The sequence below is a fragment of the Mirounga leonina genome, unplaced genomic scaffold (genome assembly GCF_011800145.1).
Source record: "Mirounga leonina isolate KUSES-001 unplaced genomic scaffold, KU_Mleo_1.0 Mir_507, whole genome shotgun sequence".
In the NCBI taxonomy this organism is placed as follows: domain Eukaryota; kingdom Metazoa; phylum Chordata; class Mammalia; order Carnivora; family Phocidae; genus Mirounga; species Mirounga leonina.
In genome coordinates this window covers 2,161,187-2,186,057 of record NW_023270789.1, presented here as the reverse complement: position 1 = coordinate 2,186,057, position 24,871 = coordinate 2,161,187, and the positions used below count along the sequence as shown (strand labels likewise).

Genomic DNA, 24,871 nt, shown 5'->3' with positions numbered 1-24,871 from the left:
AAGATGTCAATAAAACATTTTTAAGTCTCCTGTGCCCAATAGCAATTAAAATCATTTATGTATGTTAAGCTCATAATTAAATATTTCGGCCCACCAGAACTGGTCTGACAAAGTGCTGGCTCAGTTTATAATGGCTGTGTGCTTACACTAGCAAAACACATTGCAAAAAAAAAAAAAAAAAGTATGACTGTGTATACAAAATGTATTAATTTTAACCGTTCAACAAAAATATTAGGTCACATTCAGTAGTTACGATTTTGTTAGTGTAATTCACCTAGAGAATATCTATGTTTTTCTCCTTCAACTCAGTGGCCCTACACATCTACTTAAAAAGATTACTTACTTCACTTAAAAAGATTAGATACCATTCCTGGAAGCAAAGAAAACAAAATTAACAACTAGTATCCAAGAGAGCCACTAATATATAAAATGACCTTGATGTCATCTGCTTAAGGGCTTTTTTGATAGAATCCAAGCTTGAACTATGTTATTTATTGCTCTATGTTCTCTACATATGGGCCACAGAAACCACATTCGAAGAATGTAATGCAAAGTAGATTACCATGCGCGTGTATACACACATATACGCATATGTATATATGGTTTGGCCTACTAGGCAATTCTTATATTCTCTGCGCTTCTGATATGACCTAGTCAAAGGCAGAGTCCTCCCAAGAGTCAATCATATACCATGAAGTATATTATAAGTGCCAGTATAGGTAAAACACTCTACTGCATGTTGACTGATGATTTTAACTTAGTAAGAGAACAACAATTTGAAACTCACTGGTCAACTCCAATTTTAGGGGTGTACATGCTATTTTGCAGTCTTTTGGGTCCTTAATACAAACAATCCACTGTTCTTAGAACCATAATAATCCTTCTCTTTCTAGTGCTTCAAATTCTAATAATTTCTAGTCATATATTAATCAATATAAACTCTATATATACATACACAGACAATCAAGGGAAACACAAAGAGTGATTTTTAGCTTATACTGAAACTACATTTTATCACTTTCCTATTAGCAATTGCAAAGAAAAGAAACCATTACCCACAGTTTGAATTCACTGAATGATCTCTCAGCAAACAGAAAACAGGAAGAAATAGGCAAGCCATGTTTTTCTACTAGAGTGGTTATACGTAACCCTCTCTAGAAATGCAAGATATTTTAATCCTTCCAGATTTCAGATATTTGATAAAAAATCTATACCCATTTTTCCTATCAAAAATACTCTAAAAATCCTGTTCTTTAGTCTCAAACTAATTGAATCTCTTTGAAAAAATAAACATATTAGAGTACTAGCCAATGAAATAAGATGTATATTAAAGAAAAGAAAATCTTAAACCACTTGGTCTCTAAGCCTTAAGAGAGTCTAATAAAGACAGTTTTTTCCAAGAGGTTTTTTTCGCTATCAAGAAACTTGGATATAGATGAGTTAAGAAGAACCAAATATATGCTGAAGAAATGTACTTGTTTAAGAAAATCCTATTATGCCTTGCATGAATTAATGAATTCACTTAATATTTTGTACGTTTTCTTCCTCAACTAGCATTGGCATGACCAAAGTTTAATTTAATTAAGGATTTGGTGGTGCTTTGAATTAACATCAGATGCTAGTACTCATCTCCACCCAGTCATCCTTTTATCCTCTAATGTGTCTCTGAGAATGGCATGTGTTCTCCAGGCAACCCAATCTTTGACAAAGGCAGCTATATAGAACACTACATAATCATTTCACTATCAAGGTCACTATGTTCCTTCGGTAGGATTTAATACATTGAAACAACTTCATTACCTAACACTTAAGACAGCTATAAAAGCATGAACTTGGTCCCATACCAAATTTAGTTTCACTGAGAAGTGCAGCCCTTATTTTTAGTCACCATTAAATTATGTAATGCGGTTGGTATGTTTACAGTTCCATACTACCTTAATACCCTAGGACATCAACTGAATGAGAATCTCACTATATATAGAATCCTGCTTGTGTTACTAGACATTAATATACTCGTATGGAGGGACATTCTTTCAAAATTACTGCCTATAAGAAATTCTACATATCAATTTTCTTTCTTTCAAATGGCAAAGTAGCTTGCAGCCTCTATTATCTATAGAGGAAATGATTCAGGCCAAATGCCAATTTCAGATAGCCAAGTCCACTTTCAAAAAAGAAAAGCTGGCATATTTTTATAACTGCTCCTAGTACAAAGATACCTCAAATATGATCTAACAATAGACTGGAGAAGATGAAGCTAATTTTTCAGATTTTTAAAGTTCAAGGCTTAAGGGATTGAAAGTAGTGCTGTTTGAGAGGAAGCTTACTGTAGACATCTGACTGGCTGTCTGGATCTGATGACCTAGGGAACGTAACAGGAAACCCTTACCCAATAAGCATATACAAGGAGCAAGTGGCTTTGATTTCTGACACAAAGCAAATGTGTCCAATTCATGCAAAAAGATATGAGCACTTACTGAAGGAATGTAAAGCCCCTTCTTGTTTGTAGGGGAAAATAGAGGATGGGGCTAATACAACTATAGGGGGATTTCTCTGTCATAAAAGAATTATGTTTCCTTTATCCACTGAAGAATTAATTTGGGCACAGAGGAATAGGACCTTTGGAAGCACTGATCCTGAACAAAGAAGAGTTCTACTTTTTCTTCTCTGAACTGCCAATGTACATGATGGAGTGAGGGAGATGGGGGGGGGGGGGGGTGTAGGAATCAAAAGGAATATGAAGACACCCAGATGGAAATGATACTGGTTTGACCTCAATTCAAGAAGAAATGTTTAAAATGGCTAACAGATGCCTCTTGTTAAAGTGTAGCACTGGGGGAGGAGGAGGCTAGAAGAAATTCTGGACAAAGTAGGAAGGAGGTCGGTCTTCAGGGTTGGGATTTTTTATTTTTATTTTTATTTTTATTTTTTAAGATTTTATTTATTTGCGAGAGAGAGAATGAGAGACAGAGAACATGAGAGGGAGGAGGGTCAGAGGGAGAAGCAGACTCCCTGCTGAGCAGGGAGCCTGATGTGGGACTCGATCCTGGGACTCCAGGATCATGACCTGAGCCGAAGGCAGTCACTTAACCAACTGAGCCACCCAGGCGCCCTGGGATTTTTTAGTAACAGCTCTTGTCATAAGACAAGAAAAGTCACTCAAAAGGTGCCAAGGACAAGAGGAGTGCTTGGTAGTACCCCCAAGTACATTTATTATCATTTAAAAACTAACTGAAGCGACACCTACACAAACTCCCCTAGCATTTTGCATCCAAAGACATCACAAGCCCTTTCTAAATGTTAGCCTTATGATACCTCTGTGAGGTCGGTATCATAATCCTAATTTTTATTCATAAGCGAGCTAAGGCACAAATAGAGCCTGAGTGGCAACAGCAGTCTGGAATTCTGTTCACTGCAACACACTTCCTCCATTTTGACATAGGCAACTCAAGAGACACTGTGAGGAAATGTCCTTAGAGGGAGTAGCTATAAAGCCCAACAAAATCACAACTCTGGGGAGACAGCACCCTCTCTAAAGGCTCACTGATGGAGTCTAGGAGATGCCTTTCGCGTAAGAGTACTAACGAGTGCAGCCTTTTAGAAAAAGGACACCAAATCACCCATGATTACAGGAAAAAGGCGGAAGATACAGTCTTCTTGTTTTCCCCCACTGTTGACACCAGAACAGTCACAATCTCAACAAATCATATAATCCAAAATCTTAATCTTCACTGGTGCAGTAAGATTCTAAGACCTATATTTTGCTAATGATTTCAATGTTTTGATCAGATACATCTCCACATCCTTGATCCCAGACAATTCTATTTTACCATAACCCAATTATCTGTATAAAATGTAATGCCAGGATCTGAAGCAAACAATGCTTATGGTCAGCATACATTGGTTCTATATATTTTGAGAAACACTTAAGTACACAAAGGAAGCATACAATGTTAAAGAGATGGCGCGAACAATATTGGCGGCTTGTCTAATGGAAAATCCAGTGTCCTTTCAGGAAACTGAAGATACTCAAAAGTTGCTCCCCAATTTCTATTAACAACCCTCTAAAAATGAACATTTTCATTTGATACAAATATACAAATTTAAAATAAGTGTGCAGTTCAGAATGGCCTACTATTGTCAGATTGCTTATGTGCCAGAAAATATACAGTCAATAAAAAAATACCAGAGAGGTGGGGACAAAAGGCTCTCTGGATCTGAACAGCAAAAATGAATTTCACTTCAACAGGTAGCGATTCGTGGAGAAAGTGACGTCCTTGGAAACCAGTAGAACTAAAAGATGGCAGGTCACAAATCTGGTGATGGGGGATAAGATGTATAGTAAGGCCCATTTTCCTGTGGAAGAAAAAAAAGACAAGAACATTAAGTAATAAAACCAATTTAAATAGGAATGTGAAAGACAAGGATTTATAGTCAATGATATTGTATATGTATCGTGTATTCCATTCTACTACCATATTTTTTTAGGTTTTCCTAATCTACATTAAATTGTGATAAAGTATGAAGGGCAAATCTAATTCTTAATGCTATGAAACAAAGCTTTTTATATTAGTCTCATACTGTGCAAAAGACTGCTAAGCAATCTATTTTCTCTATTTCTGGAAACAATCTTAGAACTTTGAAGAACTGTTGCCAGGCAAATTTGTATACTCTCTTCTTTGACTATATTTTGTATCTGTAAGAATGCTCACTAGCAGCCTTTCTGAAATGGTCTCCATAACATTTTGATATAGAGAGATAAAAATTATCTTCTAATTACCTTCAAAGGTTCCTTTCATTCCCATAAAACTTATGTCACTGTTCTAAGTCACACAAGACCCAGAAAATAGCCCACTGAAACCAGCCAACAATGACACATCATGCCCTGTCATACCTACTATGTGCAAGGCACAACTGAACAGGACAATAAATTAACCAATTCCATACTCATTTCCTTTTCTCTGATTATATTTTTCATTTTCCTGGCAAAGGCAAATATTTCCTTACAAGATAATATCCAACCACCTACAGGATCTCCACCTCAATCCTAGTGTGTCACAAACTGAACATACCACCTGTCTCTTCTCTCCCACCTGCTCAACACCCTTACCCCCAATGCTCATCCTCCAAACTGCCTCTCTGGGGTGGCAGCAATACCATCCACCAAGTCTCCTACAGCAGAAACTTTGGTAGTCACCTTAGGCATCCTTCCTCTTTCATCTCCCCTAATGGTTTACTCAGTCACCAAATGCTGTGAATTTTTTTTCCTAAAATGTCTACTTCTAAATCTAAGATCTTCAAGTCATTGCCATTATCACTACTGCTGCCCTAGCTCTAGTCTCATTTCTCCTCTGACTTTCTGATAGCCTCTTACTTGTCTACTGCCTAGACTGTTAACCTCTCTAGTCACTTTCTACGCTGTTTCTTTTGCCATCATTCTAAACAGAAATATAATGGTAGGTCTCCCTTGCAGAATATTCCCCATAGACCACAAAGCCAAAGTGCTGCAAGTAACACGTAAGGCTCTAAGTATCCAGTGACCTGCCCTCTGCCGGCCCTTCCCATATCATCTCCTGACACCTTCTTTGTTTCTTCCCTGTTTTTATTTCTCTCTTTGGCCTTTAAATACAGACGGCCTAATATCTCAATTTTAGAAAGCTCTAGTACAGGCACAGAGAGATGATCCAATCACCCAAGAGTTAGATGTATAGGTTTTTTTTTTTTTAGAGATTTTATTTTATTTGAGAGAGTGCACGTGAGTGCACGGGTGGGGGGGGGCAAAGGGGGAGGGGGAAGTAGGCTCTTCCCTGAGCAGAGAGGCCAACACATGGCTGGATTCTAGGACCCTGAGATCACGAACTAAGCCCAAGGCGGAGGCTTAACTGACTGAGCCACCCAGGCGCCTCGAGATTATAGGTTATTTTATTAAATTTTGATTAATCACATCACTTGACATACAAAATATAAGAAAAATATAAGAAAAACCTAAAACAAGCACACAAACAAAAAGTTTGAGTATGGTGTTGATACTTAATGAAAGTCAGCTTTATAGGCCCTTAAGTATATAGAAAATGTGCTGGCTTAAAAACCAGCCATTTGGGTTTTCTAACCAATGCAATCCAACTTGTATATTATACCCTAGAAAATAAATTATAAATCCAGACACTAGCTTTGAATTGTCATTCGAAATTTTTGATCACAAACTGTCTTTTAGTGTCTTTCATTTCCTGCTATCCATTTTTTTTAATTATTAAGAAGAGAGATGTATACTTCAAAAGAGTAACAGTAAGGCCATTTTCTACTCTGGCAATCTACAATAAACACAAATTGATGTTCTTCCCCCCCCCCAATATATTCAATAATCTTTGTATCTATGATTCAGCTTCTTCAATTACAAATCCTCTCTGTTCTAAAGCCAAGCATGAAATTTTATTAGCCATTAGAACACATTAAATACTTTGCTCTTCACATAAAGGAAGACAGAAATTATTGCTGAAGTTAAAGAAATGGTACAGAGAAAATGTCTTGCAGAATATTTATTTTAGTGTATACATGCTGTACAATATTAGGGAACAACAATTCATTTCAAACTGAATATAACCTTCAAATATATTCCCTGATTCATGCATAAAGATACGTAATCAGCAACAGTTAGATAAGGAGACTGATGATCTTTTGGCCATGCATGTTACTTTTTTTTTTTTTTTAACTACTAAAGTGGTAGCATGAATAAACAAATGGGGTATGGAGCTTTAATGAAATTCAAGAGTAGCCCTTTATCAGTGTTTAAATAATATATTCATAAATGCATCTATAAGTAATAATACTAATACTACTGGTTGATACTCTTAAAAACATTATATAAACTTTTAGCAAAATGAAACCTTTAGTAGGGTAAAGGCTACTAAGATAGCCCACCGTTTTGAATTAATGCTGAAAATGTCACACACCAACAGATTCTTCTGACTCTACTTATGTAGATAAAAAGTTAATCAATCTTAAGAAAATCAGGCAGAGGTGGTAGAAAATGGACAATATAAGCAAGGATTGGCTTCAAACCCACAGCAGGAAAATCTCCCATTGAAAAGTTTACTGGGGAAAAAAGTCCTCTCTTAGGACAGTGTTTTCCTAGTTACTGTAGGAAAAGAATGTTAAATGATACTATCAAGTTTACTAAAACCTGCTAATGGCATTCATATCATCTTCTAATCAAAGCATGTTGTGCTCATCAGCAGTGTCCTATAGAACAGCTAAGATACTGCACCAGGTGAGGGAGAACTCCTGGTACTTCTTACCCTGGCATCATATTCAAGGACAAAAGGAGGAAAGTCAATCTGTTCTGGTGATATGGCAGAGAATAGCTGGTGGAGGCTGTCCACATGGTGGATTTTGTCCTTCAGTCCTGAGACAGAAAAGGTGGTAAAAAACCATGTTGATACCTGATTAATAGAAGAGAAAAACAATTTCAGTCAGTGGCCAAAGTTAGAAATATAAACATGATTTTGAAAATTTATACTAGGTAGAAACTATATTTCAAAATTGAAACTGATGTCAGAAAAAGCTTTTAATAAGTAATGTTTTTCAAAGTGTGGGTTGTAGTTCATCAGTGAATTATGCAATCAGTTTAATGGATTATGAAGAGCAGTAAAAACAACAATAAAAAGGAACCACACTAGAGTAACAATTACTGGGGAAGCTAGTAAGGGTGGGCGAAGTGTTTCATGAAGCTTGTGTTTCTGTTTAGGTGTCTGTATGCTCCTACACATGTAGTACATTGTCATGTAATAGATGCTTCTTACTGTGGGTTGTGGGCAAAATCCCCTGCATTATTTGGTAGAATAATTGTTTCATTGCTACTCTGAAAATGATTAACATCTCCAAATTCACAAACTCTTTTCATTTTTTCAAATGAGACTAAAAGAAAAGTTTGCCAATATTTGATACATTTATTTTTCAGCTGACATTTGGCATGTGGTCTCTTTCTTAACCATTCAAAGCAAATCCTCTGTGGCTGTGGAGCCACCTTTGCTCATTTCACTTTACAACATGCAATCCCTCTATAAAAGCTAGTCTGCAAAATTTGTTGGCTCCAAAAAAATTCTTAATAGCAAACAACACTGACATAAACTAGGCAACAGCTAGAACTCACAAATTAGCGTTCATCTATCTAAACTGCCAATCTAATTAGTCACGTTTACCAGTGGCTTACACAACCGTTCTATGAGGTAGATACAATATTATTGCTATCCCCATTTTATTTACAGAAGGAAACACGTGCATATGGACACAGGCACTGGAATAGTGCATTACAAATGTATAACTGGGTATGTTATACATACACGACACTCTGGGCATCTGCCACTATGCCAATCTTACCACATTTTCCAGGGGCTGTTCCAAACCTTTCACATATTCCATGCCCCTAATATGACCTGCTTCCTTTGTACCTCTTTATGAGAAAAGGCATGAAAAGAACAGAGACAACACTGCACTAACTTATCAAGATCCTGTCCAAATCTGCACTTGGTAGAGACTCATTTCCAGCATTATTTGTCCCTTACATTAAGCTCCAGATTATCTCTTCTATTGAGTTCATAAAATACCTGAAATTTCCATTGCATTTGGAGCACTTATTCCTGCTTCCTAGTATTTCAGCTTCTTATGTCCATTTCTATAATTTCCCTAGGACTTGGCAGACAATCATAGAATAATAGTCTAAAGTTTTATAAGATACAGACAGAACCATCATTTTCAAAGTATTTGATAAAGAATGAGTAAATAAAGGTATCTACAATGATTTTTATAGCCTGAGTCACTATTCTATTTTGGCTATACTACCAATGACTGGCATAAGGCCTAAAATATTAATATTACCCTCTGCATCCTCTCCCCTCCCCTCTTATCAAGTTTATTTGGAGGGGGGTGATGGAGGGGAGGGGAGGAACCTGACGTTGCTAGAACCAGGCAGATTAATTTAAATCAAATTATACAGTCACTTACTTACATAGCCCGAATCAGTTTTTGACATCAGTTTCTTGAAAGCACACACGTTATATACCTAATTAATATAAACTTCTGCAAACTAGGTTAGTGACACTTCCAGATTAGGGCTCTACAACCAGCCACAGAGGCAGCTAAGAAACCAGTAAGAGCTATGGAGAGGTCACAGAGATTTTGCAGATTCCAGAAAGAACTTAAGGAAATAGGAAGATTGTAGCGTCTGAACAGAGAAGCACCCGAAGGCCATGTTAAGAGATTAAACGTGTGCAAGGAGTTAAACATCTACTGGTCACCTGCGTACTAAGCACTGAGTTCTGGGTGATACAGGGTAACAATGATAGCGCCATTCTTCTCAAGGGGGCTTGGATTCTAGTATAGGAGTCAGATTATAAACATAAGCATAACAACTACCTAAGGCAAAATGTACTAAATGCAATGAATGGCCCACAGAAACATGTGAATACCTATATATGCAAGGAGCCCCTGCTACGTGGAAAAAGGGAGAAAAATACAGAACTATAAGGGCCTAAGCAGAAAACTCTTGTGCCTTTGTTCTCTTGCCTCAGAAGCTTTTTACATGCTGCTTTTCTTTTTTTTTTTCTTTAAGATTTTTTTTATTTATTTATTCATGAGAGACAGAGAGAGAGAGAGAGAGAGAGAGAAGCAGAGGGAGAGGCAGGCTCCCAAAGAGCAGGGAGCCCGATGCGGGACTCGATCCTAGGACCCTGGGATCATGACCTGAGCCGAAGGCAGACGCTTAACCATCTGAGCCACCCAGGCGCCCTACATGCTGCTTTTCTATGCCTGGCAATTGTTCTTCAGAGCTCAGATCAAAATTCACTCCAGTTAGGAGGCCTTCTTTGACCACCCTCCACCCAAAACTAGAAAGGAGCTTCTAAATGTTCCAACAAACACTTTGTTTACTCATGTTATTGCATAATTAGCATTCTGTATTGTATTATCTGATTCTCTAAATAGAATGTCTTATTCAATACCATATTCAGTGCGTAATTAATGCCCAACAAAAAAAGTAAGGAATTTAATGTGTTGGAAGAATTAACAAGTGGAGGAGTGAGAGTTTCTGAGTGTATTATTTTACTACTGTTTAGGAATGGTTTACTATTTCTTCATTCTACAATAAAAATACATTGTACTTCAATCTGCACCTCAGTTTTTTTCTCTCTAAAATGAGCAAGTTAGACTTACATGATCTTTAAGGTCCCTCTTAGTTTTACAGTTCTAGGCAAGGACTCCTTCATATGCCACACCAAATGACATGGTGGGGTGGTAGTGGTAAACTCAAAGAGAAGGCTGGGTTGGGGAGACTAGGCAGTGACCTCAGGCATACAATCTGAGAAAGAGAAACACATTTCTCTATCCCATTTTCTGCCATTACCTCCTTCACATCCTCCAGGTATTGGGAAGAGAAAATTACTCAAAGTAGACAGAAGGAGAAACCCAGTTAGAAGTTTTCTGTTCAGGGACACTCAAGAGCACTGTCTTTGCTTTTTAAAATTTTAGTTTTAGGGCGCCTGGGTGGCTCAGTTGGTTAAGCGACTGCCTTCGGCTCAGGTCATGATCCTGGAGTCCCGGGATCGAGTCCCGCATCGGGCTCCCTGCTCGGCAGGGAGTCCGCTTCTCCCTCTGACCCTCCCCCCTCTCATGCTCTATCTCATTCTCTCTCAAATAAATAAATAAAATGTTAAAAAAAAATTTTTAGTTTTATATAGCTTAGCTTTTAATTTTCAATTATTTGTAAGTCACAAATGTACATTTACGTAAACTTGCATTACTTAGTATCTACTATTTTAATGAGCTGATGAAAATTTAAACTTTGAAAACGGACTGCTGTGATATTTTGTGAATGCTGCAAATTCTTTCACCCAATTACTCACAAATGCAAAGCCAAGAGCATAGGATCACAAAACAATATAAACTAGGAAAAGACTGTTCACACACATGTGCACTAAAATAATCTACTGGAGCCAGAATCAAGAGTGGGTTTAACTTGTTAGTTTGCCTTGTATTAGTAAACTTCAAAGAAGTAGTGATTTCTATGAGCAGTCAATTTATTACCACTTTGGGTGGAGTGCCCTGGAAAAGATCTGAGGAGTACTGAAATCAGAACAGTGTGATTCGATTGTTTTATTATCCTTTGATTTCATCTCATTATTTTATAATTACAAACACCCCATTTAGAGTTTTTGACTTAGTATAAAATAACGGTGGATTTCGTTACACATGGTTTTACTCTCTCAATCCTCCCTCATTTTCCCCATCCCAAAATGTTATGAAGAGGTAACAGAGCGCTTTTCACTTTATACATCTGGTCTTCAGCCTCTGCCCAGCCTGCCACTAACTCCTATCTGAAGCAATTCCAATGTGTGAGAGCCAAGGCTAGTGGCTCTAACACTGAAATTTCTGGTAATGTGCTTCCATCAATGTCGCAGGGTGGATAGCTATTTAGACTCTCTACTGTGGAGGAGGAGGGATTCAAGTCATATCTTAGCAAACAGTGGCTACACAGTTTTGTAAGTCTGGTACAAAGGAACACTATTCTGATAAATCTGAATTTGTAGCAGAAGTAAAGAAAATTATGAAAATGTTCAAATATGTTAAAAGAATTTTTTTACAGTGAACACCAGTATAGCCACCACTCGATCATTCACGTTTTCCTTATGTTTTCTTTAACACATATCTACCCATCCCTCTGTCCATCTGCTGATCCATCTTACTTTTTTGCTGCATTTCCAAGTAAATTGCAGACGTCAGTAAGCTGTCCCCAAATACAGCATTCTTATCTCTAACTAGAGTTCAAAGTTTGTTCAGTTTCTTTGCTATAAAATTTACATTTGATGAAGCGCACAGATTTTAAATGTCCTTTGCTCTTTAGGCAAATACATACTATGTATATTAAACTCCTACTCAGGTATAAAACACTTTCGTCACCCCAGAAAATTCCCTCATGCTCCTCTTCCCTTATGGTCCTCTCCACAGAGGCAAACGACATTTTGATTTTTTTCTACCATGGATTAGTTTTGTCTGCTCTAGGATTTCATATAAATGGAATCATACAGCATAATTTTTATATAAGGGTTCTTTCACTCAGCTTAATGTTTTTAAGATTCTTATGTGTGGTTTTGTATGTCAGTAGTGTGTTCTCTTTCATTGCCAAGAAACACTCTAGTATGAGAACATGCTAGAGCTTAATTATTCATAATTCTATTGATGGGCACCTGGGCTGTGTCCAGTTTTTGGCTGCTCTGACTAAAGCTGCTATGACATTCTTTTTTTTTTTTTTTTTTAAAGATTTTATTTATTTGACAGAGAGAGCACAAGCAGACGGAGAGAGAGGGAGAAGCAGGTTCCCCGCTGAGCAAGGAGCCTGATGTGGGACTCGATCCCAGGACCCTGGGATCATGACCTGGGCCGAAGACAGCTGCTCAACCGACTGAGCCACCCAGGCGTCCCTGCTATGAACATTCTTATACAAGTCTTTTTTGGCACATATATTTTCATTTCATTTGGGTAAATACTTAGCAGTGGCACTGATGTGTCACTGATGAGGTATATATGTAGTTTTTAAGAGATTTTCATAACTGTTTTCAAAGTAGTTGCCCAATTCCCAATTCCTACTTATGAGGGAGGAGAATTCCAGTTGCTTCACATCACTGGCGATATTTGGCACTGCCAGTCTTTTAAATTTTGGCTATTCTGGTGGCACTGTAGTGGTCTCTCACTGCAGTTTTTTTTAAAAAAATGTCTCTTTTAAGTAAGATACAACTGATACACACTAAGCTGCACATAACTGAAGTATACAATTTGCTAAGTTTTGATATATGTATACACCCACGAAGCCATCATAATCAAGAAAAAGAACATAGCCATCACTCCCAAAGGTTCTCAGGGTTCTTTGTAATGCCTCCCTCCCACCCCATCTCCCTGTCCACAGGAAATCACTGCTCTACTTCCTGTAATTACACATTAGTTTGTATGCCCTAGAATTTTATATGTAATCATGCAGCTGTTACACTTGTGTGGCTTCTTTTACTCAGCATAATTATTCTGAGATTCATTTGTGTTGCTGCATGTATCAAGAGTTCATTCTTTTTTATTACTGAGTAGTATTCTATTGTATGGATATATCACAGTTTGGTTATCAATTCTCCCAGTGATGGGCATGCAGGTTATTTCCAGTTTTTGGCTATAACAAATAAAGGGGCTATAAGCATTTGTGTACAAGTCTTTGTATGGATAGGTTTTCATTTGTCTCAGGTAAATACTAGGAGTGGGATGGCTGGATCACATGGTAGGTATACAGTTAATCCTTTAAATAAACTGCTTTAAATTCTTTAAAGAAACTGCCAAAGTTTCTGTAACATTTTATATTCAGATAAGCACTGAAGGGGAATACCAGTTCTTCCACATTCTCACCAATATTTGGTATAGGCAGTCTTTTAGCCATTCTAACAGGAGTGCAATGATATCTCATTTTGATTTAATTTACTAAATTTCCTAATGACTAATTGGGTTAAACATCTTTTCATGTGCTTTCATGTGCTTTTCTGACATTTATATATTTTCTTTGGGGAAATGTTTGCACAAATCTTCTGACCATTTCTAAACTGAGTTGTTTCCTTATTAGTGATTTTTGAGATTTATTTACTCTAAAGAGAAATCCTTTATCAGATAAATGCTCTATTTAAAAAGATTCTCTCTCAGGCTGTGGCTTGTCTTTTTACTCTCTTAACTATCTTTAAAAAGGCAGAAGGTTTTAATTTTGATTAAATCCAATTTCTTTTATGGATTGTGCTTTGGTGTTATATCTAAGAAATCTTTGCTTTGCTCAAGGTCACAAAGCTTTCTCTATTTTCTTTTTAGAAGTTTAATAGTTTTACATTTTACAGTTTAGGTCTTTGATCCATGTCCAGCTAATTTCTGTATGTGATGCAAGACACGGATCACAATTCATTTTTTTTTTTTTTTTGCACATGGGTATCTAATTGTTCCAGTATCATTTATTGAACAGACTCTCCTTTTTCCACTGATCTGACTTTGCACTCTTCTCAAACACCAGTTATCTATATACACATGAGTATATTTCGGATTCTCTACTCTGTTCCACTGATCTATATGTCTGTCTTTATGCCAATACCTCACATTGTCTTGAGTACCGTAGCTTTAGAATAAGCTTTGAAAGCAGGGAGTGTCAGTCCTCCAACTTTGGTTTTCTTTTAAAATAGTTTTGGCTATTTAAATTCTTTGCATTTTTATTGGTCCATTTCTACAAAAAAAGCTTGCTGAATTTTTGGTTGGTGTTGAATCAACATATTTAGCAAGCACTAATAATTTCACAACATTAAGTCTTCTAGTCCACAAATACAGTGTATGTCTTCCTTTACTTAGGTCTCCTTTAATTTCCCTCATGAATGTTTTGCAGTGTATATAACTTGTATAGGGCACAGGTCTTTCACATCTTTTGTCATAGTTATCCTTAAATATTTAATATATTTTGATGCTAGTGTAAATAATACTACTTTTTGAATTTCAATTGGATTGTTTGTTGGTAATATATACAACTGATTTTTAAATTTTGATCTTAAACCCTGAAACCTTGATAAAACTTACTCATTAATTCTACTAGTTTTGCTGAGGATACCATAGAGTTTTCTACATAGATGCTCAGTATAAAGACAGTATTATTTACTCCCCTATAAATCTAGAGGCATTTTATTTCTTTTTCTTGCCATATTACACTGGTTAGAACCTCTGGTACAATACTGAATAGAAGTGTGGAGAGCAGACATTCTTGCAAAGACATGCTAAAAACCAAGCTCATCCTTCTGTTTATCTCCATTAAAGAAAAAATTTCAGTAGCTACTGGAAGAACAAAATATAAATGGATGATGAGATGCGGGGAAATAGTCAAGCAGTATCTTTAAGTGCTACAGAAAGAAAAAATTAGCCACCCACTGAGCATAACAAAATAGTGGAAAAGTTGATAATAGACATTATCTGATGAGACCATGTAGTCAGAACTTAACTGAACAGAGCAGGAAAAGTCCTTCACTTAATGGACTGTTCCAACACTGTATTTTTTTTTTTTTAAAGCCTGGCCAAACAGTGTTCTCATAAGCATTTAATTAGCACTTACTAAGCTATTCTAACACTGAGGGACCAAAAGTAAATTTGCAACTTTTATAAGAAATACTTAAAATATTTCATGCAAATTTTAAAGATAGTATTTAGATGAGAAATTCAGCAATTTCATAAACAATGAGAAATCCCAAAGTGAAAACCATTCTCTCAATGAAATCTTCACTCATCTATTAATTATGAAGTGTAATGAGGACTTTTCACTACTTATCTTAGTTAATTTCTCCATAGTGCTTTAAAATAATGACTACTTCTACAGTCTTTGATGCTTTTCCTGTCCACTGGCTCCCACAGCATTAGTCAATCTTGGCTCTCCTGCTGATTTTTAGATTACTTCTCCTTGATCTCCTTCCTTGATCCCAGGGCTCTGTCTTTAGCTATCCTTTTTGTGACTTACTTCATTAACATATTTAAAGAGTTAAAGCTCTATTTACTTGATGGGGACTCTCAAATTTATATCCCAATCCATGATCCCCTTTATCTGATGACACCTGGGAGTCATGGATGACACAGTCCTTTCTCTCAACCCTACTCATCTAATAACTAACTAAATCCTGGGCTTTATGCTGAAATAAGTCCTTTTTTTCTCCAAACCCCACTGATATAATCAGGCTTTGCTGTTGTTTGCCTAGACCCAAAGTTGACCAACTTTTGCAAAAGACCCTGTAGTAAATATTTTAGGCTTCTTATGTTAACTTTATAAGAAAATGTCATGAGGCAGGCCTGAAGGAACAGTGCTACATACACTGGAGGCAGGACAATATGGACACTGACTAGGAGGGAGCTGTGTCCTTTCAGATAAAAGGTGGTGGTGGCATGAACTAGAGGCAGTGGGACTAACAGCACTGGCATAGACTGGGACAACAGCAAGCATACAGAACTGACGTAATATGAAGTTTCCCTGGTTCCTGGCTTAGGCACCTAACAGGCAGTGGTCCCATTTACTAAGATAGGAGATATAAACAGAAGTCCGGGAGTGAGTCAGGGAGGAGGGCATGAGCAGCTCTGATTTTAAAATGCTGAACTTCAGGGGCCTGTAAGACCTCTAAGTGAAGTATCTAATCAATAGCTCAACATGCATGTTTAAGCAGAGGAATGATGATGATCATGTTGACAGTGGTAACATTTACTGAGCTTTTATTATAGGTCAGGTAATGTTTTAAGCATTTTACACAAATTAATTACTAATTTCATCCTTCCAATAACCTTAGAAGGTGGGCACTATTATTATCCCTATTTTATAGAAGATGAAATGAACACACAGAGAGGTTCTATAACTTGCCTGAGAAGATAAACTGGTAGTTGGTAGAGCTGGGATTAGTAATTCATTCCCTGAGTCTTGGGCCCATGCTTTAAACATTAGGCTTCACTGCTTCCCCTGAGATGTATTTGGGACTTGCATATAATTTCGAGGGTTGTTGAAGACACAGGAATGAAAGAAGGTACAGAATGAAAGAAAAGGATGAGGGCTTGGGAAAACTTTCAAAGGATGAGCAGAGAGAGGGCACAGCACAGGGGACTGAGAGGGAGCAGTTAGAAGTGGGAGAGAATTCAGCAAGGTAAGTTTCAAGGAAGCCAAGACAAAGTGTTTCAAGGAGAAGGGACCATCTGTGATTAAGGCTGCAGGGAAAACAGGATAAAGTTGACCAGTAGTTTTGCTGTGAGTAGCTTTAGCTGTCAGAGTGGGATTTGAACCAGATGGGAGTAATTTAAGGTGTATAAAAAATGGAGACAATGAACATAGAATGTAGATCACACTAAAAAACTTTGGTTGTTAAAGGGAAGAGAGGTAAATGGAGGCTTTAGCATGTATAAAGTTGATGAGTTAGATCCAGAAAAATGGAGAGGAGAAAGATAAAAATTGCTGAAGAGAAAGTCCTGAGGAAATGGAAATACATTGTGTAGTTATGAGTGGAGGCTCTGTAATTAAAATGTTTAGATTCAAATCCAGACTGCTACTTATTAGTTGCTAACCTTGGAAAAGTTATTTAATCTCTCGAAGCACCAATTTCTTCATCTGCAAAATGGGCATAATACTACTATCTCCTTCATAGATATAAGGCTTAAATAAGACAATGCATGGGAAAAGCTGGAATATAGTAAGTGCTTAGAAAACATTAGCTATTATTACAATGGGATCTGGACCACAGGTAGAGGGGCTGCTCTTCATTAAGAAGAAACACATTTTTTATGACAGAAAAGGAGGCAATGATAGGAACTAATGGCAGGTAAGTGTGGGGTGGGAGGGAGAAGACAGGCAGCTTTTTACTGATGTTTTCAATGTTCTTGGTTAAGAACAAGACCGGGCCAACCACTGGAATGAGGAGCTGCTAGTAGGACAAGGCTTGAGGAGAACAGAGAGCCTCGCTGGGACATTGTCCAGCGAAATACCAGGGGCCCCTTAGCAGTGAAAGCTCCATAAGTCTGCTTAGAAGCCCAAAATCACATGGATCTAAGACTTCTCCATCCGTGCCCAGCAACCCAGATACAGGAGTGAAGAAAGCAGAGTGACGAAATTATGATCAGGTTTTGATGGGCAAGTGTGATGAAAGAGTAAGAGATCGTAAGTTATTTTAGGCATTAACAGCAGTGACTGAAGCGATAGAACGTGGGTTTTAGGCTATATAGGAAAGGAAATTAAGACCAAAAAAAAAAAAAAGAGATGATATTTTCAGAAAAAGCAAAAGGACCAAAGGAGTGCATGTTTTGATGAAGTCAAAATGTAGGATTAGATATTAGGGATATTAAAAGAGCAAGATAGCTATATTCTAGCTCTCACAAATCTTGCAGGCTAGCCTAAGGTAGAAAATTAAACAAGTAATTAGAATTAAAAACATCACAATGATAGAGACTAAAATCTTAAGGGGGTACAATGCAAGAGTACCTACTGGTTGCAGAATTGGTCAGAGAAGGTTTTCTATGGAAAGTAATTGTTAAACAGAGATCTGAAGGACAAACAGAAGTTAGCCACGAGCAGAGGAAGTAAAGTATATTCTGTATTAAGAGCATGAGCAAAGCCCAAACAAACACAGAGCATGAAGAGGCAAGGACCGAGAGGCTTATAAGAGTTGCCTACAAAGATACTGGAGTTTACATGGGACCAAAACATTAGGATCACAACTCATTATCACTTAAAAGGAACAGTAAACAAAGAAATCAGCAGGCACAGTGCTGACAGTAAGAATCAAGATCTTGATATATAGCTTAATATGCTGGCATGCAGTGCACTTAAACTCAAGATTTAGCTAAAAAGAAACACACTGTACCTTTGAACGAAATGTTGGATGAACGAAATAAACAGCCTTCAAATTCCTCTTGTATCTGATTCGAAATAAAAACAAGGGTCAGTATGTCATGCTATGGACAATTAACTCTTTGCTAGAGTACAGAAATATATTCACAAAGAAAAAAATTTAAAAATTGCTCTAGTTCACTTATTGAATTTTAGGTGAAATGTCAAAAAATTATTTGTTTTATAGAAGATATTATTTCTCTTGGCTGTGACAGAGCCACCTACAGATAGAACAAAGTAAATTCATATTTAACAAACATTGTGTACCATTCTTTTATATTGCACTAGAATCTCTGGGACCAGGTTATGAATTAACACACTCATGGGTCACTGGGTCAAATGAAATAATATTTATAAACGTATTTTGAGTAAGAGTAACACATCTTATTAATAGAAGGTGGTATTTTTGTTATTTTATATACAAAGATTGGTAATGATCCCAACCCTTTTTCAAGATGTTTAAAAGCAGGACAAAGTTTACATATGAATTAACTTAGATGCAAAATACTCTGGAGTTAAAGAGGGCCACCTCATATTAAAATATCTTATCTATATATGATAAAATTCTATGTTATATGAAATATGTTTCTGCAGAATATGCAGCAATGTTTGTTTACTGATTAATTTTAGGAAAGAAAGAAGCTCTCTCCCCTCATAATTTGCAAAAATAACTAACTTGACATCAACAACATCATAGAGTTTCTTCAGGAAGTCAGAGTCCAGGTGATTGTATTCGCTGGTCAGTGTGTGAAAATATACTAATACATATTCCTTCACAGCAATGTGATCCATTACATGGATAAAATATAAGAGAGCCTAGAAAAAAAAGAGAAGTAAAAGTAAGATTATCTTGCACAGTGGTCTATTTCACAGAAGCCAAGAGCGAGGCAAAACCCAGAAGATTAGTCTAATCGATGCCCCTGGCACTGCAGATGGACATCTCAGACTAATGAGTAGTATCAATTTTCTTCAAAAGAGCTTCAGGAAAGTGAACGATGCCAGTGTATAGTAATTCTCAGAAATGCTACAGTAGGATCCCTTTTTGCCTTATTCTAAGTGGTGGGGGAAAACAATCAGTCTCTGTCCTCTCAAAAAACTCTTCATATACTCAAAAGAGTTCTTCAGTCAGCTGCCAGGTTTTCCCTCTCTAGGATAACGATATCAATATCATTAGAAGTACAATTTGTAGACTTCTGAACTTTCTTGAGGTTTCTGCTTGAACTCAATGAAAATCTTTGCAGTCTCTACTGGGATACAGACTTAGGGCTCTCACGTAACCAAGAATTACTATACGAGGACATCACGAGTGATGCCTCCCACCCATGGCTCACTTTGAGGACTAATTTTCTTGGCATCTTTAATGTTGACCTGAATGAGAAAAATGAGAACAAGTTTAGTCAGTGGATGGCAATGGACTAGCATTTCTAAGGCTGTGAAAGACTCAAATTTAATGTGACCCAGATCACATTTGAGAAATATTAGAGAAATATTCCATCACAGGAAAGATGAAATTTAAGAGAAACATTAAACACAAAGCAGAGATACAATATGGGCAGGGCCAGGATGACCCAGTGGTGTACTATAAACAATGACATAGAGGAAGCTAAGAGTTAACAACTGAAAGATTATTATCAAACAGGCGATTTCCCAATTCTCCTCAGGAGAGTCCTTGGCATTAACATGAGTGGACTAGATGGATTAGCATCCAACTGCTACCAGAGCTGACAGAGGAGGGCACTAAAACACAGTATCTTTCCAGTTTGTTGGTTTGGACCTCACAATATATCTCATTGTATTATATGAAATGATACATCATGGATATCCAAAACACCAAGCAAGTGCACACCAAAATCAAATGCAGAGATTTATGTTTTTATTTGTATCAATCACATTATTAATGATGAGAATGAATGTCATACTGATTGTTAATAACACAAAACAAATGACTACAAGTAGAAACTTACCAATGATATCATTTGCATCAGTTGAGTTTTTCCTGTGTGTGTGTGTATTTTATTATTATTTCTGGTTTTACCAGAATGCTTTTGGTCCTCTTTATATCTACCCTCCACTCCCTCTCCAGGACAATTAAGATACTCATTTTCAGCTTTAAATTCCCCATCTTTAACTTCAATTTTTTTCATTATAAGGAAGTATGGCCACATGACAGAAAAATGTAGAAAACAAATTCTCCCTAAAACCATGAAATCCATTTTAAATTTTAACGTTTTGAGTTTTTACCTTTATGCTTAAAACAAAGTAAGTTAAGGTCAGTGTATAGGCAACTTAATGTATCACTTTTTCTCCTACTGATATTATAAATATTTCTCTATAGTATTTGCCTTTGGAACCATAATTTTTAAGGGTTACAAAACATTCCATTTGTGGATATACCATAATTACCTGTTAGGAATTTAGGTTCCAATTCTGTACTACAAATGAGCCTGTGGTAACATGCCACGTCCAATGCTTCCACAATTTTTTTTTACCTGAACACCAGTGACCAGGAAACTAAGGGCTTAGCCAGAAGCAATTATCTCCTTTTGTATAACTGTTTTATCTTTAAAAATGGGTGCAATTTTTACATTTTTAAGCACATAATTTGTTACTATGGTTAAGAATGATGTATTAGTTAAAAGTGATTCTCCTCTCTTGCAGTCAGTTTCTAATAAAACTGATGTTCTAGGACAATTTACATATTTATCTTTTAGATTCAATGGTCCCTTGCCCAAGTATTCCAACTTGGGCAGTTTCAGGGTCGATAGCTACTTCCATACTCCAGATTATTTCCTTAGTACAAATTCTCAGGAACAGAATTCCTGGGTCAACGGTGTGACCACTTTTATCATTTTAATTCATCTTTGATGACAATGATTATTATTTAAAAGTTCTGGCTAGTTTTGAAGGCAACAAAAGGTTTGTCATTCTGATTCACTTTTTTGAGGGGAGATTACTAATAATTTTTAAAAGCAGAATCATTTTGTTTTTTTTCCTTATTTTTTTTTTTTTTGGCCAACAATACCATTTTTCTTTTATGAATCAGCTATTTCTGTCCTTTGTCTCCAAATGAAGGGATCATGGCATTATGACATCTTGGGTTAGCTACATCTCTGATTTCATCTCTTCAGATAGATATTCAAGAGTTAATTTTTCTTTTTTCAAGAAAAGCAGTATTTGATTGTTAGTACAATTATAACCCAGAGTGATTCCAACCCAAAACTTGCCAGTTGCGTCATATCCGAAACAGAGCAGCTGCATTTTTGGTCACATTATGGCATTCTAGTATTTTTGTTTCTCCTACAGAACAAAACCAAACCCCTAGCTTACTGAAATAGTATGTGCCAACATGCTGAGCCAGGGCCATTCTTTTGCCCAGATACACACAATTCTGCCCCATTTCCTTTTCTAAGTTCTGATTCCAAATTTATATCCTACTAATCATAAAAATCAACATTATGTGTAAAACAGAGCCTTTTTACGGCTTACCTTGTCCATGTCTATTAATGTGACAGGAATGTTTCTTCCAACTACCACCATCACTGTGCGACCACAGTTATCAACACCTGTGAACAGGAAATGTGATCAGCGCCCAGAGACTTTATTCCAAGACTGGACTCTAACGTTATAAAAATATTCTACACAAATATAAAAGACTGCATATCAAGAACTTACGTTTTTAAATTTCATCTTCAGATGTCTTTCACTATGTGGAAAACAATACTTTTTTTTTCTTTAGCTTCATGAGGTTTTGATGACTGCCCTTACTTTTAAGATAAGGCTTCTTACAGGTTTTAAATCAGGGACAGCCAAAGTTAAGGCTGCAGGGCATAAACCTTTTTATAAATAGCTTTTCGTTTAAGTTCACTCCAACTTTTAATAACATTAGTGATCCAGGAAAAACTACTTGGAACTCAACTCTGAAAATAAACAAGTACTGTCTGAAAAAGAAATTTAATGCAGAAAAGAATGGAAATCTGAGAACTTTCACCATCTCCATCATATATTTATGTAAGGTTTGAATTTTGTATAGCAAGTGGGTGACATTTTTAAAAGCAGAAAAAAATGTTAAAAAAGGTAAGAAAAAGGACATTAAGAAGAAATAAAGTTGGCCAATGTAGAACTACAAGATGAAAATTTGTAGGTTGAGATGTTATTTTTACGATCGTGATAATGAGCAAAAACTATCCCCATTAGTACAAAAACATTTTTTTCATAGACAAAATGAACAAAATCAGAGAAAAATGAAGTTTCTAACAGCATGCTAGGGAGGGTCCTTAATTAGTAAAAGTTGCTATGTCCTTAAGCTCACCTGTTTGGTATAAGGCTTTTAGAGAAGCAATATCAGATAGATCCTCAGATCTTGCTTGACATAACCAGCGATTATAACTAGAGAAATAAAGGACATAATTATTATAGTAACTCCTTGTAAATTAAATTTACAAATGGAATCTGTTTCTATCTTTCCCTAAAGAATGAGATTTTATTGTAATGTGCAAGGAGTTAAGGAGGTCATTATATTATGCAGAATCTCCACTAATGTGTTATTGATAAAATAAACATGAGTGAGTTACTGAGTAACTAAGAGAGGAAGGTGTTCATACTAAATGATTTAAAAAAATCCTTTATGATCAAGTGAAGACTACTCATATTAATGGCAAAGATACCAAGTACTCCAATGAACAGTTTTCAATATTATCTTCCTTTACTAAAAAACATGCAAAGAGAGAAATCCTAAAGCAAAAGCAGTTATCTAGAAGAGATGTTCACTCATCCAACAATGACTTGGTATTGAGAATCCTACAGTGAACAGACATGGTCAGTGCCCTCAAGGAGTTTACTTTTTATAACAAAAACAGGTAAGTGTTGAACATGTTATGTGGACCACAAAGGAAATAGGTAATTTTATGCAGGAAGTCCAGGCTTATTTAATGATTAATCAAGTCAGTTGCACTGATAACGCATATAGCGGATCCTAGGGACTACAGCTTGACTTTAGCTAAGAAGGCATTAAAACTGGAAGAGAGGACGTCTGGGTGGTTCAGTCGTTAAGCATCTGCCTTTGGCTCAGGTCATGATCCTAAGGTTCTGGGATCGAGTCCCACATCGGGCTCCCTGCTTGGTGGGAAGCCTGCTTCTCCCTCTCCCACTCCCCCTGCTTGTGTTCCCTTTCTTGCTGTGTCTCTCTCTGTCAAATAAATAAATAAAATAAAATAAAAATAAAAAAAAAAAACTGGAAGAGACATTAAAGATCTCAAAGAGGGTAAATGACCTGCAAAAGGTTGAGCTAATCTTAGTTACCAGCCAGTTATTGGTGGAGCTGAATTTGAAGCTGTACTCAGATCTCCAGATTTCTGAAAAGGTCAGTATTTTCTACTATTTCATACCACTTTCTTAGAATTCAAAGGGCCACTTATTTGCAAAAAAAAGCTTTCAAGGCACTGAAATGCATGAAAAGCAACTTTGAAGCATCTAGGTCACATAGGGCAACATACCATAACATAAGGAAAACTAAACCAGGAGAGAGGGAGACTTGGTTTCTAATCCTATCACTTTCTGTGCAACCTTAGTAAATAAAGCTATTTCACCTCTATGGACCTGTTTCCTCATCTGCTAAGTGGTGTTTATGTAGAACATTTTTCAGCTATAAAGTACAATCACATAGCTAAGGATATTTAATAGGAAGCCTATTACATTTGGATTGTAATGAACATGTGATGATAAAGCCTGCTAGTATCACAGAAATTGTTACTGCCTGTGAAAAAAACACTTGGTATCACATAGTTCCACAGTTTTCCTTTTTAAATTTGGAACCTTGGGGCGCCTGGGTGGCTCAGTCTGTTAAAGAGTCCGACTCTTGATTTCAGCTCAGATCATGATCTCAGGGTCTTGAGATCAAGCCCCAAGTTGGGCTCTGTGCTGGGCATGGAGCCTGCTTAGGATTCTCTCTCTCCCCCTTGCCCTCTACCCTTCCCCACTTCTCTAATAAAAAAAAAAAAAAGGAAACTTGCCCACCTATGTAAACTGAAAAGTCAAAGAGAAACAGCTTTAAATTTTGATTTAAGACACAATTTGCAAGTCAAGAGAAGACCTATGTTTATGGTAGTTCTCCTTATCGATATGTTGCGTTCCATATTTTTACACAGAGTCAATTCCTTGGTTATTCACACTAAATCCCCAATCGTACTGTTTTCTAATTATCTTGTGATTGAATCATCTTCACAACAAGACTGAACAGAATGCATCTTAAGTGGCTTATAAGCATCACAGGTCCTAGCACAAATCATGTAACGGATTCAGTAAATGTCTGTTAATTTCTATACTCCATTCTTGAATTCACTAGCTCATTTTTCAAGGATGTACTGTGTTCATGCAAGTGCCTGCATCATAGTATGCACTCAAATCTTTGTTTAATGAAATAATAAA

The 24,871-nt window shown here is 36.6% G+C and overlaps 1 protein-coding gene across 2 annotated transcripts in view; it reads right to left on the bottom strand.

Annotated features, from left to right (window-relative positions):
* Positions 1-3,359: 3,359 nt before the first annotated feature.
* The window catches only part of GDAP2 (ganglioside induced differentiation associated protein 2), a 63,924-nt gene continuing 42,412 nt past the window's right edge, over positions 3,360-24,871 (bottom strand). For both annotated transcript variants that reach the window (XM_034990193.1, XM_034990192.1), the window contains 6 exons: positions 22,758-22,834; positions 21,935-22,011; positions 19,125-19,264; positions 18,423-18,477; positions 7,296-7,439; positions 3,360-4,356 (listed from right to left, as the gene is read on the bottom strand). In XM_034990193.1, coding sequence (XP_034846084.1) covers positions 4,309-4,356; positions 7,296-7,439; positions 18,423-18,477; positions 19,125-19,264; positions 21,935-22,011; positions 22,758-22,834 — 541 coding nt within the window. In that variant the 3' untranslated portion in view covers positions 3,360-4,308. The remainder of the gene's footprint in view (positions 4,357-7,295; positions 7,440-18,422; positions 18,478-19,124; positions 19,265-21,934; positions 22,012-22,757; positions 22,835-24,871) is intronic.